Source organism: Castor canadensis, chromosome 10, assembly GCF_047511655.1.
Source record: "Castor canadensis chromosome 10, mCasCan1.hap1v2, whole genome shotgun sequence".
Lineage (NCBI taxonomy): Eukaryota > Metazoa > Chordata > Mammalia > Rodentia > Castoridae > Castor > Castor canadensis.
Window position 1 is genome coordinate 9,005,089 of NC_133395.1, and position 15,942 is coordinate 9,021,030.

At 35.9% G+C, this 15,942-nt stretch overlaps 1 protein-coding gene across 6 annotated transcripts in view; it reads right to left on the bottom strand.

The window, feature by feature from the left end:
- Positions 1-507: 507 nt before the first annotated feature.
- Bivm (basic, immunoglobulin-like variable motif containing) overlaps positions 508-15,942 on the bottom strand; it is a 35,346-nt gene continuing 19,911 nt past the window's right edge. For 5 of the 6 annotated variants that reach the window (XM_074043023.1, XM_074043024.1, XM_074043022.1 and 2 more), the window contains 7 exons: positions 14,699-14,794; positions 13,844-13,948; positions 13,544-13,638; positions 6,031-6,163; positions 4,381-4,467; positions 3,037-3,133; positions 508-2,201 (listed from right to left, as the gene is read on the bottom strand). In XM_074043023.1, the coding sequence (XP_073899124.1) occupies positions 1,908-2,201; positions 3,037-3,133; positions 4,381-4,467; positions 6,031-6,163; positions 13,544-13,638; positions 13,844-13,948; positions 14,699-14,794 (907 nt within the window). In that variant the 3' untranslated portion in view covers positions 508-1,907. The remainder of the gene's footprint in view (positions 2,202-3,036; positions 3,134-4,380; positions 4,468-6,030; positions 6,164-13,543; positions 13,639-13,843; positions 13,949-14,698; positions 14,795-15,942) is intronic. The other variant, XM_020184384.2, reaches the window with a different exon arrangement.

Consider the following 15,942-nt stretch of genomic DNA (forward strand, 5'->3'; position numbering starts at 1 on the left):
AACATTCCCACAAAACCCAACCTCATTGTACTCTGAATAACTGCCATACTTTGTAAGTCAAGGTTTTAAGCGAACACACATGTCAAGACTTTTATAAAGTAATGAGTAATCCGTCCATATAAACTCTATTCTTTAATTTTGTATTTTATGTTGCATTTTTCCTTTCCTGTTGGCTCCTTATATCGACATCATCTGTGAAATATTCAGTTGAACTACATTGAATAGCTTGTATTTAACAACCATGCATGACCTACAAAAATTCATTTGGTTCAAGCCAATGTAAAAATGAAATTTTTTGACACACTTACAAAGAATCAAATTTTCCATTTCCTATTATAAAGTCTTAAGGACATCTAAAATTATACTCATTGTAATTTATATTTTTCATTGATTATAAATGTAAGATTCAAGATGGTTTCTTGTTAGGCAGAATCAAACAAATTATCATGTACTTCAGTTATAAGGGTAAACCCTAATGATAACAAAGGTTCAATAACATTCACATGATTAAAAGTAGAAAACGAAAGTTTATTTGATGAAAACGTTTTAAAAGTTCCAGTATGAAGTAACAAAATCAACAACCTACAAATCTCATTCAGTCCTTTACACATCAAGCAAAATATTCTCTTCAGAAAAATGACATTTCATAATATATATCCCTTTCTGTAGGCTAGTCATGTATGAGTGGGTAAATGGGTATAAAATTCAAGAGAAAAAATGAAAATATTTCAAAAATAAAAATCTGAACCCTCTCCTTGAGGTGTATTGCAATATACCTTACCAACATATTCAGCACCTTGTAATCACCAAGTTACTGATTTAAATCCTGGAACAAGCCCCTGAAATGAAAGAACAAGAGATCCAAGAAGTTTGTGACTCACAGGTTGGCAGAAGAAAAACTGACAGCTGCTAGAGAGGAGCTCAAATATATGAAATCCACACTTGTAAAATACATAACACTCACTTCAAACAGCTAATTATCTATATGGTTCAAAAAGGAAACAGTTCAGAGTTTGGAAGAGATGTTGTCCTCAGAGTGATCTGGACATTCCTAAGTGTCTCAACACTCTTATTAACATAGGATACCAGGTAGGGACCAATCAAATGCCAGAAAACCTCTTCATACAGATTACATTGGGTACAGAAAGTTCAGATGTCACTTGTTCTTTTACTGTATTCCTAAAACAAGGTTTATTCTAGACACACAAGTGTCTTTCAAGACTTAAGGTTCTTGTTGATATTTCACAGTTACATACCAAGTCAAGAATATCTGAATCAATGCAGCAAGTCATCCATATGCACCAATAGAAAAGATCAGTTTCTGGAATCTTTTCTTTTTTGCCTCTTTATTGAGACTCCTGAGACAGTTATTCAGGAAACAAAGGAGACAAACAAGATACTGCAATAAGTGAAAGAACTACTAGACTCAAAATAATTTTAAATGCGCTTTAACCATGAGCAAAAACTAGAAAATTGATACCCCCGTTTTTTTAAGGGCAGATGGTGCCTTATCTTTTGATTTTAGGAATAAAACTATCTGTCACAAATGCCTAAGAATCAAGTCATAAGAAATCACTTCATGCTTAAGTATTTTAAATCTTGATGCTTTAAATGAATTTGTGTTTAGAAGCAGTTGTGATTTTTATCAGATTTTATGGAATTTTCTGTCCAGATTATTTATATACTCTTAACTCTAAAAGGGCAACAATCTGTGCTTATCTGCTTATATATCTGAAATCACCCATCATAATCATATGTAAGCTTATTTACTAGATAACTATAAGATTATGCTTTGTACCACAAGATCTGTTCCTATTAACAGAGTTTATAAAATCGTCTACCGTTTTAACTCAGTCTTGTATGTAATAGCTGTATGGATAACGCCTGTTGTTCTGCACCCAGCACAGTCAGTCATTCCCATCATAATCACTGTAGCCTTGGTATCCACTATTCCTTCTCTCATGGATACTAGACATCTTTTTCCATGAGGAGTCCTGGTGAAAACTAGCACTGAAGGACCGACCCAGACGCCCATGCTGCTTCTTGGAGATATTGTCTTCACTCTCAGACTTGGCCATTCCCTGGGCATGTGTTGGAGGTTGTGATTCTTGTCTAATGGTTCCAAATGGAAAGTTCCAAAGGCCAAATCTTTGCCAATTAAGTCTCTGGAATGCTATGATACAATGCAAATTTCCCCCAACCTGAGAAGGAATAAAGAGAAATTAATCATAAATTTGTGGGTTGCTATGGACTTTACTTGTCTCCCTTGGGTTTTGTTTGTTTTTTTTCTTTCACATGTCAGAAAACAGTACTTTTCTTTTCAGACCTCATCAGAGCACACTATCCTACACATCTTTCCTGATAGCTACCTTTATGAAAAATAACAAAGTCCTCAGGAGCCAAAACACCTCTCCCCACTCCATACGCCTCTCCACAACTTATTCTCACCCCATCTGCCTAATTCAGGCACCAACATTTGATTACACACACACACACACACACACACACACACACACACACACAAATGTGCATATGTCAGATTATAGCAAAAGGACATATACTCCATCCACACAATGTATTTCCCTTTTTCTGAGAGCTTCCCCCTCCAAAGCCTTGTTTGTATACATGGCTCTGCCCCATAATCAAAATTAATTTGGGCAAAGACTAAGGGACTGTACCAAGGTAGGTCAGTATTAGTCTGAACTGTTCATTGAGAGGTACAAATAAACTGAAAGGTGATAAACTTCAAGTAGTAATCAGATAAACAGAGAGCCAAGAACAACATACAGCCTACCTAATAGTGAGATTGCTAGCTACTTGGCTCCAATACTGGGTATCATTCCCTTTGACTGCAAGCTATTCTCCTGGCCCTTGAGTTTTACAGATAGCCCTGTATCCTTAAAATAATTTTCACTTTACCAGTAACATGGTTTGAACTGGGCTTCTGTTAAGAAACCTAGAATAAAGAATATCGAGGAAAATACTGCATTTTGGTCATTTGGGAAATGCTTCCAAATACAATGGTGTTCTTCTTACCTTCTTTGTTTTTCGAAACTGCAGCCCTCTTTCTAAGTGCCGGATATCTAGATATTCTGGATTTTGAGTGTTTAGGTCAGTGACAATATCTGCCCATCTACATTTAAGAAGAAAGGATACAGCACAAATATCCTTAGGTGCAAAGTACCACTGTCATGAAACTTCCACAGAGCAAGTCGCTGCAATATCATCACAGCAACAATTCTCTATCTCAGCATTGTTCTACCTACTAAGCTTTAAGAACTTGTTTTATGACAGTCATGTTTATCCAACTATTTTCAAGGTTCTTAGTTTACAACTGATTATTTTTCCTAAAAACTAAATGTGTCAACATATTAGATAATATCTTGGAGGCTAAAGCAGCAACATGCCATACTTTCTTCAATTATAATTAAATCAATTTCTTTTTCTTCAGATGGGGTTTCACTATGTTGAACTCCATCCTCTTGCTTCAGCCTCCCAAGTAGGTAGCTGGGACTAAAAGCACATGCCATTAAGCCTGACCAAAATTTTAAAACATTTCCCCATTAATATACAATATGATTTTGTATTTCCAATTACTAGAATTAATAAAGGAATTTGGTAAAGATGTAAAATTTGAGGTCTACATAGGAAAATTGGCAGAGGAGTGTGTACAACCAGAAAATAACTTGAAAATGAATTTTTTCAAAACTCCATTTATAATAAAAAAAACTAGTAAAAAATGTAACAAAAGACTTGACTCTATATTGAAAAATACAAAGGGAATCAAAGGTAGGAAGATAGTGGCCTGAGGCCAACCCTGAAAAATAACTAAAGCGAAAAGACTGGGGAATGTGGCTCAAGCAAGCCCCAGGCCCTAAATTCAAACCCTAGGATTATCAAAAGAAATGAACAAACAAACAAATAAATAAATCTCTGCTGAGAGAAATTAAGTATTCCATATTGTTATGATGTCAACTCTTCTCAAACAAAACTATAAATACTATAGATTCTATCCTAATCAAATTCTCAACAGGCTTTTGTGACAAATTCCAAAATTTTTATGGAAAAGCAAGGGTTCTTCATGTGTTACTTGAATGAAGAAGCAGACACAAAATAATTTTGTATAATTCAATTTATATGGAATTCAAGAATAGGCAAAACAAATCTATGATTATGGAAATCAAAACACAGGTTGTCTCTGGGGCTGGACAAGAATGGAGAATGAGGGTACTTTCCATGGAAATGAAAAGGTGTCAATGGAGTGGTAATTACACAAGTATATACATTTATCAAAACTCATCTAATTATACAATTAGTATCTGTGCATTTCACTTACTCTAAATATCTCAATTAAAGAAAAAGAAAGCTACTGTAGCATACTTTTTACAGTGAATGGCAGGATGTTTTCTACTTGACTCTCCAATTAAAATCCAGTATTCCACTTCCTGTGGTGAGAGAGGACCCCTGCTAAATATAAAATACATTCATGGAAAACTCAATAAAGATCATTTGCTTCCTTTAATATATTGTTTGAGCTACATATCAATAAAAGATATACCAAAATTTATTCAATGATGGCATTCATTAATCTAGAGTTAGAATTTAGAATTTAGGATTGGGTAAACTTAAAGTGAATCCATAAATTAAATTTAAGCCTTTATTCCTCCTTCAAAATCTAGTGCTAAAAAGTTTTTAGACACTACCCTCAGATCCTAGCAGGAAAAACACATCCTAGCACTCCTTAGCTACTTTTCCCCTTTCATTCTACATGTAAGAAGTTCAAAATGCATCATAAAAATATAACCCTAAAGTGATAATGTACCAGGAGAACTTTTAAACACACTGATGCCCTAGTCCCATCTTGGAATTTTGAATTCAAATAGGTCTGGAATGGAGCTTTGGGATATGCATAGTTTGTTTGTTTTTTGTTTTTTAACTCAGGTAATGGTACAGGAATTGGCGAGGAACTCTAAGGGTAGAAAGTGGAGGTAAGTTTATGTTTTACTTTGGTACATTCATGAGATAAGGTGAATTTGTAGGATGAAACCACAAAAGAAATACAACAGTGTACCTCACTTATAAGAAATTCTACCTCCAGAGAGATGAACAAAGTATTTCAGGATGTGAGAGACCAAGCAGTTTCTCTCTTGCTCCTCATTCACAAAAACACAATATCCAGCTCCCTGGTTCCCCAACTTGCTCCTGCCTATCTTGGATTCCCCTTTTCTCCACATCCTTAAGGGCCTTTGAATGGGACTCCAAGGCCTCATGGCATCCGGTCCCAAAGAACCCATCCTATTCAGATGACGTAACTATGTTCTCCATTGGACCTTGGTCCCTTACTGAAGACGCAGTTTTGAGGGCAACCTGCCTCTTCTGTATCCTCAGTTACCAATCCCTATGACCCAAATGGAAAAAGTTAGAACCTTGACGCAGTGAGATGACCATGCGCTCCAGGACCTCTTCTCAAACAGAAGTATGGCTTCTGTTTTCACCAATTCTTAACACTTCTCCCTTTGCTTTTAGCTATCCTGGCATTTGCTCAACCCATCGTGAAGAAAACTTGCTAAGGAGAAGAAATAGTATTCAAATTCATCTACCTTCTCTTTCTTAGGACTGTCACTTTCAAAAAAAGATATAAGTTTAACTCTATGTAAATAAATGTAATTTATAAAACATAGACTCTGGAATACCAAAGAAAGAAACAAACATAACCCTGAAGGTAAAATGGCTCCTGACACTGGAAATAAAAATTGGACAATTCTTGCAACCAGGATTCTTCAAATAGTTTTTTCTTACAATGACTGAGCAACAGCATCTTGGTGGGCATTAGTTAAGGTGTAATTAACTAAATGCAATTCTGCACAACAATAAGCTGTAATATTTAAGGAATAATCTACTTTGGTGTAAGGAAAGATGATTACCAAACTTCTCAGTTTCTAATATACTTAGATATTTTTAATTCCTCAAAACACTTTCTACAATATATTTTCCTGGTGAAGTACCCAAGTAAAATATGCAAATGCTTACCTGAATGCCTTATTTGCTTTAACAGGGGTTGCTTCAAAGCCAATTGGACAAAAATAATGATTTTGACAATGATAGATATAAGCCAACGATTCATCCTTCAGTCCTCGTGTTAACTTTGACAAGGCCCCTGAAGCTACAAAAACAAAACCAGGCAAACAAACTGAGGATGCACAAAACAATGTTCAAATTTTATACAATGAACTAGTTAAGAAAAGAGAGACAGAAAAGGCATGACTTGGAACACATTGACACTGCTGGGGAAAAGTAAAAAGCTATTGATAGGTACAAAAACATTAATGAATTTGTTTTTGGTTTTACCCTTTGGAATGAAATTCACATTAAGTTCAATGCAGAAAAGAAATTAAACATATCCAAAACATTCTAATAATTCACAAAGTTGACTATGAAATTTATTTACTGTATAAGACTTTGTGTATATAGTACTGGTCTCAACTTTTCTAGTTGTGTATATATCTGTCACTAAAATTTTCTGAATAAGTATGCCCAAAATATTGGCTTATAAACTCTCTCTCATACATATTCATATATACACATATATACATATGTATACATATATATGTAAAACTGTACTAATAATTCCTTACAGGAGATATACAAAAAGAACATTAAATTAAATTAGATTAAAATATAAACATTTTAATATATGTAGTGTGTGCATCCCAATTTAAAGACAACTAATGTATGTGGATAAATATAACCTCCAGATAACAAGCTTCAAAAATGCCAGCTTCCCCCATTAACATACACTTTCATCTTTTCTACAAGAGTTATACCAGATGAGAGATGTCACTTTCATAATCAGAGTTGTAAGAACATCTCTAGAGAGTCAGGCTGGAGTAGCATAACAGCCTCTTCTAACCATTCCTCCTTGTCTGTTTCCTGTAACTATAATAGTTGTCAAGTAATTTCAAAAGTATTACCATATGAAACAAGTTTTTACCAGCAATCAGTACTCAAAGCCATTAACTGAGGTTTCATTAACTTGCATTCCTGGAAGAAATTAAATTATTTATTAAGAAATTGTGCATTAAAACTGAAAATCCTAAAAATAGCAGATAAAAGCTCACAAGTTATAATTATAATGATCGACTTTCTGGCCACTGAGAGAGATGAAAGCATGAAGAACAGCAGGTTAATGGCTACAGCAGAGAGCCAAGGGGAAGGGCCTTGCCCACCGCACACAATTTGCTCTTCTCAGGGAGATAAAAACGTTTCTAACTTAAACTCTTTCTGCAAAGTTTCACATGGGCCTTCTGCATACTTTTTCTTCATGGTGGACCATCAAAGCATTCCTGCACAGACAGGGGATTTTTCCTACTAAAATCTGTATTTTAAGCAACGCATGGTGGTGCAAACATGTGGTACCAGCACTCAGGAATGTGAGGCAGAAGAACAAGGCCAACCTGGGTTACAAGTGAGTTTGAGGCAAGCCTGACTACATAGCAAGACCCTGTCTGAAAGGAAACCTATGAATAAATAAATGATCTCTATTTCATAATGACAAATAACAAATCTTTCTGCAGTTTTTGGATCTGTCTTCACAATTTAAAAACTAAGTCCCCTGGGCAGCTCTAGATAAAGAACTTTTAGAATTAAATTCAGAAGAAAGTTAGTATTTCATTTCCATAACTGAATTGAATTGTAGATAGGTTCCAAAATAATGAATAAGTACAAATGTGTATATTTAAACTCCTCATAAGTTCAATAATTATGTTTATATACACAGTGATTTAGAAAAACTTTTGAAATCTTTTTAAAACTGTGAAAATGCCAAATAAAAAGTTTTCTCAAATAACTGAAACTTTTTTTTTACAGTGCTGGGGATTGAACCTGAGCCTTGCATGTGCCAGGTAAGTACTCTAACCACTGAGCTGTATCCTCAGCCCTGAAACTTTTAACGTAAGAACTTTCATTATAACTTCAACAGAAGTTTTTGTGTACTTCACATTTATTTCCTTTCTTAAGTCAAATGAAATACACAACTTCTTTAGTCTGACTATGAATAAGTAATTTCATCCTAGAATATATTCAGGAGCACCATTTTATTTCCTATCAATGGAAAAACCACACTCTTGATAAGGAGGTTGGACACCATCTGTTTAGGAAGACAGAGCAATAGGTCTCAAACTTGAGAATAGAGGGCTAGTACTCATCCTCACAGTTCCTGACCCAGTAGGTCTGGGATGGGGAATCAAGATTTTGCATTTCTAATAAGTTACTAGGTGATGCTGAGGTTGAGCCAGAGACCACACTTTAACAGCCACTTGGCTAGAGTTAAGAGGAAATTTTGATTTAACTTAATTCATGGGCATCTAGTAACTACACTGATACTGCAGGGAGACAAAAGACAAACTCTCATAGAGAAGATGATACAAAATACACTGCAATAAGACAGCACAACAAAAGCAGTATAGAATTCAGAGGAAAGGGCACATGTTGGGTTTGAGGTATCAAGAAGGGGTAACATTCAAGATGAAACTTAATGAAGTAGCAGGATTTCGACAATCCAAAGGGAAGGGTATAGGGGAAAAAATCCACGGAAGAGGGAAGGATAAAATCTGGACCAGCATATCACCTAGTTTAGAGCACAGGGTACAACAGTAGATTGAAACCTACCATAGGATACCCTCACAATTTCAGGACAAAGTCAGAAAAAGATCACCCTCTGAAATAAAAGAAAGTAAATACAGAATTTAATACATTAAAGGTAGCCAGGTAGGATGGCTCATCCAAGCCATCTGTATATGAGAAGACATATAAACTTGTTACAGATGGAAGTTAGAACAAAGTTCATTCTATACCAGCACATGTCTAAAAAATTTGAAACTTAAGTGACAAAGCAATCAGTGCCAAATTCAGAGCCTTGAGCTGTACGGTAGAGGGAGGAAAGCAAGGCTACCAGAATCAGCTTGTCTGGTACACAGTTAAGATGAGTGGACGTACTGAGCTGCTGACAAGAGAAGCCAAGTCCCTTTAGCACTGCTATGCTCACTTTAATACATTAACATCTGACATTCTTTGAGTTTGTTTGGTATGAACTTACCCTGTAGAAAATGATCATCTATAGGAGAACCCTAAAGAACTCTAAAAAAAAATCTCAGAATGCATTTTTTACATCTTCAAAGGTAAGGAGAGATTCTGGAATTGTGATAGGTAATCCATCAGCATCCCATCAAGGACCAAGAGGCCCTTGCTCTCTTGACATCTTTTAAATACAGTAGGTACAACAGAGTGGAAGGCCAATCTGTATTGGCTTTGAATGGTCCTACTGAGTTTTTATGCAGTAACTAGGGGTGTATTAATGCTACAGGTTAAAAAGAACTATCTGGCATTGTGTTTAATATGAACTGGAGAGAAACAGTGGATGAGGAAAACAGAATGTTAATGCCCAACTGATATGAACCTGAGGTCCCAGAAAGCTGGTAGCTATGGTGATGGGGAGGGCATAGTGAGTTATGTAGGGATAAGGTGAGGGTTGGCATTCTTAAGGCATAAACTGTAATACCAACTGAAAGAACAAAATTAAATACCTGAACATAAGTATAATTTTCAAGCTAGCTGATAAAAACATGAGTCTGGACTTTCCTGGCACAAAGTGGATGGGTGAGTGAATCTATACTTTTGAAATAACCATCTAAGATAGCTAATGTTGTCAACCTATAGTACAAAATTTCACAGTAATTAATTACACTTTTCCCCAGAAAAACTTAAAGCTTACTGTGGAAAACACCTAACAGTCCATTAAAATAATTTAAACAAAAAGAGAAGATATACTTCAGAGTGTTTTTTAAATAAGCAGCATTAACTGTCAATGGTTTTCACTGCTGAATATCCCAGAAACAAATGAAAAGAGCCCATCTCAGCAACTCTTTCTTCTACAGCAAGCAAGAACAGAAAAGACATTTGCTTCACATGGTTCCATTCCACCCACTGAACACAATCAGAGGCTATAAGGTGATGGGCATCATACATAGGACAGTTCCTATGGCATGACAAGGAACTGGACATTCACATGAAAAAGATAAGATATAAGGTAGCACATACTAAATGCCAAATGATGGGGGGGAGGACAAATATGGAGTACCACAGAAGTTAATAGGAATTAAGGGCTAAAGTGCCAGAGAACACTTCAGAGATGAAACAAGGCATAGGACCATGATGGAGAAGGGGAAGATGAGAGAGCTGTAGTGGGGCAGCAGGTCTCGTACCTTTACAGAAATACACACAGGAAAAAGTTATGGGGAGAATTTAAACATTCCTAAAAATAGGAATAAAACTGGGAAATATATAACTAAAATATATTTGAAGAAACCACTACCGTCCCCTTGCCAAAAAAAGAAAACAGGTAATTTATTCCATTCCTCAAATGAAAAGACTGGATGAATATCAGAGGAAGTTTAAACACAGAGGTTAAAAAAGTCAGTGGAACCCAGTGAATGCCACACTCCTAACACATCCTAGATTATTAAGGTGACTGGATAGTGTTCGTATCCAAGCATTACATTTAAATAAGTCATGAAGAACTCAGAAGGGTCCAGACTATGGAAAAATAAGACAAAATACAGATTTCAAAAGATCTGGAAATAGAGACCTTGAATGAAATTATGGCATAAAATCTTAAAGTTGGAAAGGACATTTGGTCACAAATCTATTAAAATTCCAGAATGGTGTTCCCTAAATCCACTCTGTCCAGGGCTCTTTCATTCATTCTATTAATAAAAAGCTATATTTTCTTGCTTTGAGAATTTAGTTAAATTTACATAGCTAATGTTTCCTATATACCCAGAGTTTCTTTGACATCTTGTATTCTCTTATTTCTACTTTCTCTGGGTTTTCATGCTCCCTATTGACTCCCTTTTTTCTCACTGACTCATCTCTTCATCCATCCTGCCACTCTGTCTCAATGTTGCCAATGTTAATACAAGATAAAGCCATGCACTGCTCTGATAAAATCCCCTATGATCATAGACAATAAGATAAATGAGTGAAAGGAATATGGAGTCCTGACCTGGTGTTTCCCAGGGCTCCTCTCATAATGCAGACTTGGACACAAGCCTAAGAACCACAGGCTGACTACTGTGCCCCACATGCATGTATGACATCTTGTCCACTGATTTTTTCTAGTCCCCTAGACATACATTTTAGTACTCTCTCCATTAAAAGAGATACAAAGCAGTCCCATGAAGTAGGTAGGAAATGATTTAGAGATGTACTAAACCTTTTACTGAACAATTATAATGTAGATGGCAATGTTCAAGGGACTGCTAAATGAAAATTTCAGGTCCTTAGGAACAGATGCCATCTAGAAACCTGGAAAACTGCCAACTGAGAGGCTCCAAGAGGAAGCAGAAAGACAACAAGTGTTCTGATGAAAAGCCGGGGCAGAGCTAGAACCAAGTGTGGATGACTCTGTTTTTGGGAGAGTAGTCAGGGAGAAAGCAGGTAGGAGCCAGAAGAAGAGATGAGCCAAAGAAAGAAAAATTAAATATTTTCCTTTTCATATCAGGGTAAAAAGCACTTCCAAAGGCCCAAGGCCTGCTTTTTTGATGAAGAAAAACAAAAATTCTCTTCTAGAAGTTTTCAAATCCCAACCCACTGAATTCCAGGATTCACTAACTCCTAACAAACACCTAAGCATCAGGCATTGAGATGCATAAATGATAAGAATGTGGATCCTCCTCCTTCTCTGCCCTCAAGGAAGAGAGCTCAGGTTTTTCCAGAAAAAACCATCTGTGATGCCTGGCATGATCCGTGGGGTGGATTCAATCTTGCCTAGCATGCAGAAGAAAAAGTCTTCCTTCCATTTGAGCCTAAAATGGATAGATGAATTGGAATTTGTCAAAGTAAGAAATTCCATATTCCACATGTACTGCAGCAGGCCACTCTATAAGCATGGTGCTAAGGACTAACGATCACCCATACTTTGTGAAGAAGAGGGTAAGAGAGAGGAGCCCAGCATGGCCCACCATAAGAGACTAGCTGAGGTGAGGCACAATAATGCCAGTCCCTCAAGCACCAAAATGAGGTATTTGGGCTTCATTCAGTAGGTCCAGGGTGGACAATTGCCTACCTACAAATCAGATCCAGCATCCAGACTCCAGACTCCAGCCTCCAGCCAGTTTTTGATTGGCTGGTAAACTAAACAATTTAGAATGAAAAAATGTGATTGAAATTTTTTAAATCTCAAACTTAATGTAGAGCATAAAAAATAAACCAGACAAAGCTGAAAAGAAAATTAGTAATCTGGAATATATCTCCTGCTTTAGTTTCTCATTGCCTGATCAGTTCCTGAGGGGGAGTGTTGCATCTCCCTGGAAAAAATACCAACACACTATTTTAAGCTGTCTTTTCCACAGAGAAAGACAGACCCCATGTGAATGCAGAGTTCAATCAGTAAGAATAAAAGCTAGCACTTATCAAGTCTTTACTCCACGTAAAATAACCTGCTAAATCTATTACAAATATCTCCTTTTTTATCTCCACAGCGCCCAACACAGTGGATACAAATAACAGAAAGACAAAAGGTTTACACAGAGACTCAACAAGTGACTTGTTCAAGGTCACAAAACGAGTATGTGTAGAATCACAAGTTTGTCTACCTCATAATTAACTTGATATACCCAGGATAGGCCAACAGAAACAAACCTTACTCTATGTTCAATCCTTGACACTGGAAACCATTGTACTCTGTTGACAACTCTCTCCTTGATAAGTTCTTTAGTTCTTTTCTCAGCCATGGCTTCTCTGTCCAGTTTTCACAAAAATCCTGCCAAGTCAGTCTGCAGAGAATCTTCTACCTTTTGTAGTTGACTGAGCTCCTTATCATCTTCCACACTTGATATCTAAGCCCTTGACCTGGCTAATCTCTCATCCCTATAACAACATCCTATTGCAACAATCCTGAGTAGTCTTTATTCCATTTCAAGAAGCATCAGAATAGTTGTTTTCTTTAAACTACATTACCATTTTTGACTTTTAAAGTCCAAAGATACTGTAACAATTTTAAATGAAAATTGTTAAATAATACTAATAATTTAATTAGCATGCAACTAAAATAATCCATAACATCAGTTCCATTAATATTTCAGTTATAACCAAGATGTTTCATAATAGAGTTTTGTCACCTATATAGTCTGTTGTCCTGTTGTTTTGTTATCATACAGGCATAGTGTCAAATACTCTCAGGTCTCTTCCATTTGCTTTTATGAAAAGAAACTGGAAATTCCAGGCTGTCTCCTAAAGCAGCTTTACCAGCACACACATGCATGCATGTAACATGGACCCAAGCAATATCAACAACATCATAGTGTTTATGATGTGCCTTAAAGTTCTACAAACTGTACATGCAAATATCAGAGAGGTAAAAATATTAAGCTCTATATTGAAAAGCACCCTTCAGTCCTGATTTTCCCCTTTCAGATGGACCCTAAAGCGTGTGTGTATGTGTGTGTGTGTGTGTGTGTGTGTATAAATCTTCCAAATATTCACCTACCAGTTTCTCCAGCTGTTTTATTCTTCCCATGAGGCTTGTATAGAACATAAGAGCATCCTTTTACATGGAAGTGGTCATTAATTTGTCTAAACCATCTGAAAATAACAAGAAGATTTGCTCATAGCAACAGTTCTATAACAAGAAAGGCCATTTTTGCAGCTCTAGAGAAACTCAAGCAAAGCCCAAGCTATGCATATTTATAAGAGCTGCGAACAAGCATCAGGATACACTCACACCTTAGGCACCATTACTTTGCAGAACTATAAATCATTGCATTGCCTCTAAGAAGCAGCTTCATACCTCATGAGTGTTGTATTTCCAGTGAAAGGGCCAAACCTAATATCTTCAAATGGGGGTTGAAAGCCCAGTATATGTAAAGCCTCTTCTTGGGTAATAGGTGGAAGACTACAAAAGAAACATTGCCTTTCATTTTGCAATTCCAGTTATTTGAAAATATAATCTGTCTTAATGTTAATATATCTATCTGGCTTGCAAACAATTTTAGTAAAAACTTTCATCTTTATTTTATTGAAAACAATACATGTATATATTTTTAAATAAAAGACTTATAACAAAATGAAGCAGTTTTGTTGCTCTTTTCCTTTTCTTTTTGGTGGTACTGGGGTTTGAACTCAAGGCTTTGTGCTTCCCAGGCAGAAGTTCTACTGCTTGAGTCGTCCTCCAGACCATTTTACTCTGGTTATTTTGGAGATAGTGTCACTCTTTTTGCCCAGGCCAGTCTGTACCATGATCTGCCTATTGTAGGCTTTCCACCATCAGTGGGATGACAGGCACACATCCCAACACCTGGCTTTTTTCTATTGAGGTGGAGTCTTGCAAACTTTTTTTCTCTGGGCTGGACTGGAACATCAATCCTCCCATCTCATCCTCACACGTAGCCTGGGATGAAAGGCACGTGCCACCATGCCATGAAATTGCCCTGGCTGGCCTCAAACTGCAATCCTTTGCATCTTAGCCTCCTAAGTAACTAGGATTATAGGCATGAACAACTGGCACCTGGCTTGGTTTTATCTTAGTATACACACACACACACAAAAAAAAATCAATTCTCAAAGTCTTCCATTATAGAAAAAAATAACATTAAACTACTTTCAAATTCAGAGTTTAGGAATGCCAATAAACTAACATACTTACTTTCCAGCTCCCATTGTGCTGTATAAAAAATTCCAACAGGAAATTAAGGAGGAGATGCCACAAGAAGTCTTATATTGTGGTCGGCTTATGCAATACCTGAGAAAATGGAAGATATTCTCTTAACATAAATGGATATGAAAAATGCATAATAGAAATATACATCTCATGGTGATGCAAAGTGTTAATATAATGAAAGCTTTGATCATTTAAGGCACTGTAAAATCTTTATTCATTTAAAATATCTTCTAGTTACTAAACACAGTATAAATGTGTACTAATAACAAATCCCCTGCTACAGTGAGGATAGCTAATTATGGCTAACTACTAGTTAAAGTGAATGTTATCCAAACCAATGGAAAAAATTAATGATAAATGAATTCAAAAATCAACTATGAAATTTTGATCTGAATGCCTACTGGAGCTGCATGTATGATTACTTCTGAGACACTGGAGAAACAAAGCAAAGCATTTCTCCCATGTATCAAATTTTTATAGTGATTCTTCCACTTAAACTAAAACCATCCATTTATTATACACCATGTTCAGCTAAAGCCCCAGGCAAGAAGTCATAGAGCAGAACTATCATAGAGGATTTTAAAAGTGTAACAGAAGATCCTTCTATTGGCACATTTTAGTTACACTATATAAACCAGGTAATTTTCCAAGTACTCATATTTTGAGAGAAACAACAAAGGCCAATGTAACCATAAAGAAAAAGAAAGACTGCAGTATTCAAGGAAGAAATAAGATTGGCTTTTGAATGCTCTTTTTCTACTGAAGGTACTAATCAGAGAGGACAAAGGAGAAAAGAAAACAAGCCCTATCATCATTAAGCACACTTTTAGTCATACCTGAAGAACTATTTACAAAAAAGAAAAATTATGTCTATATATATATATTATATATATATATATATATATATAATATATATATTATATATATATATATATAATATGAATACTGGTACATACACCAATCAGCAATGACCTTTACTGTACAGACTGAACTAGGACCATTATATTACAAAATATAGTAGTTGTCCTTTGACATAATATACTAATTGTTATGGGCTGAGCTAAAACTATATACTTCACTCTTGATAACTCTGAACGCAACCTGATTTAGAAATAGGGTCTTTGCAGATGTGTTTAAGTTAATTAAGAGGTTATACTGAGATAAAGTGGGACTTTAATCTAGTGTGACTGGTGTCCTTACAAGAAAAGGCACACAGGGAGAAGAATGCA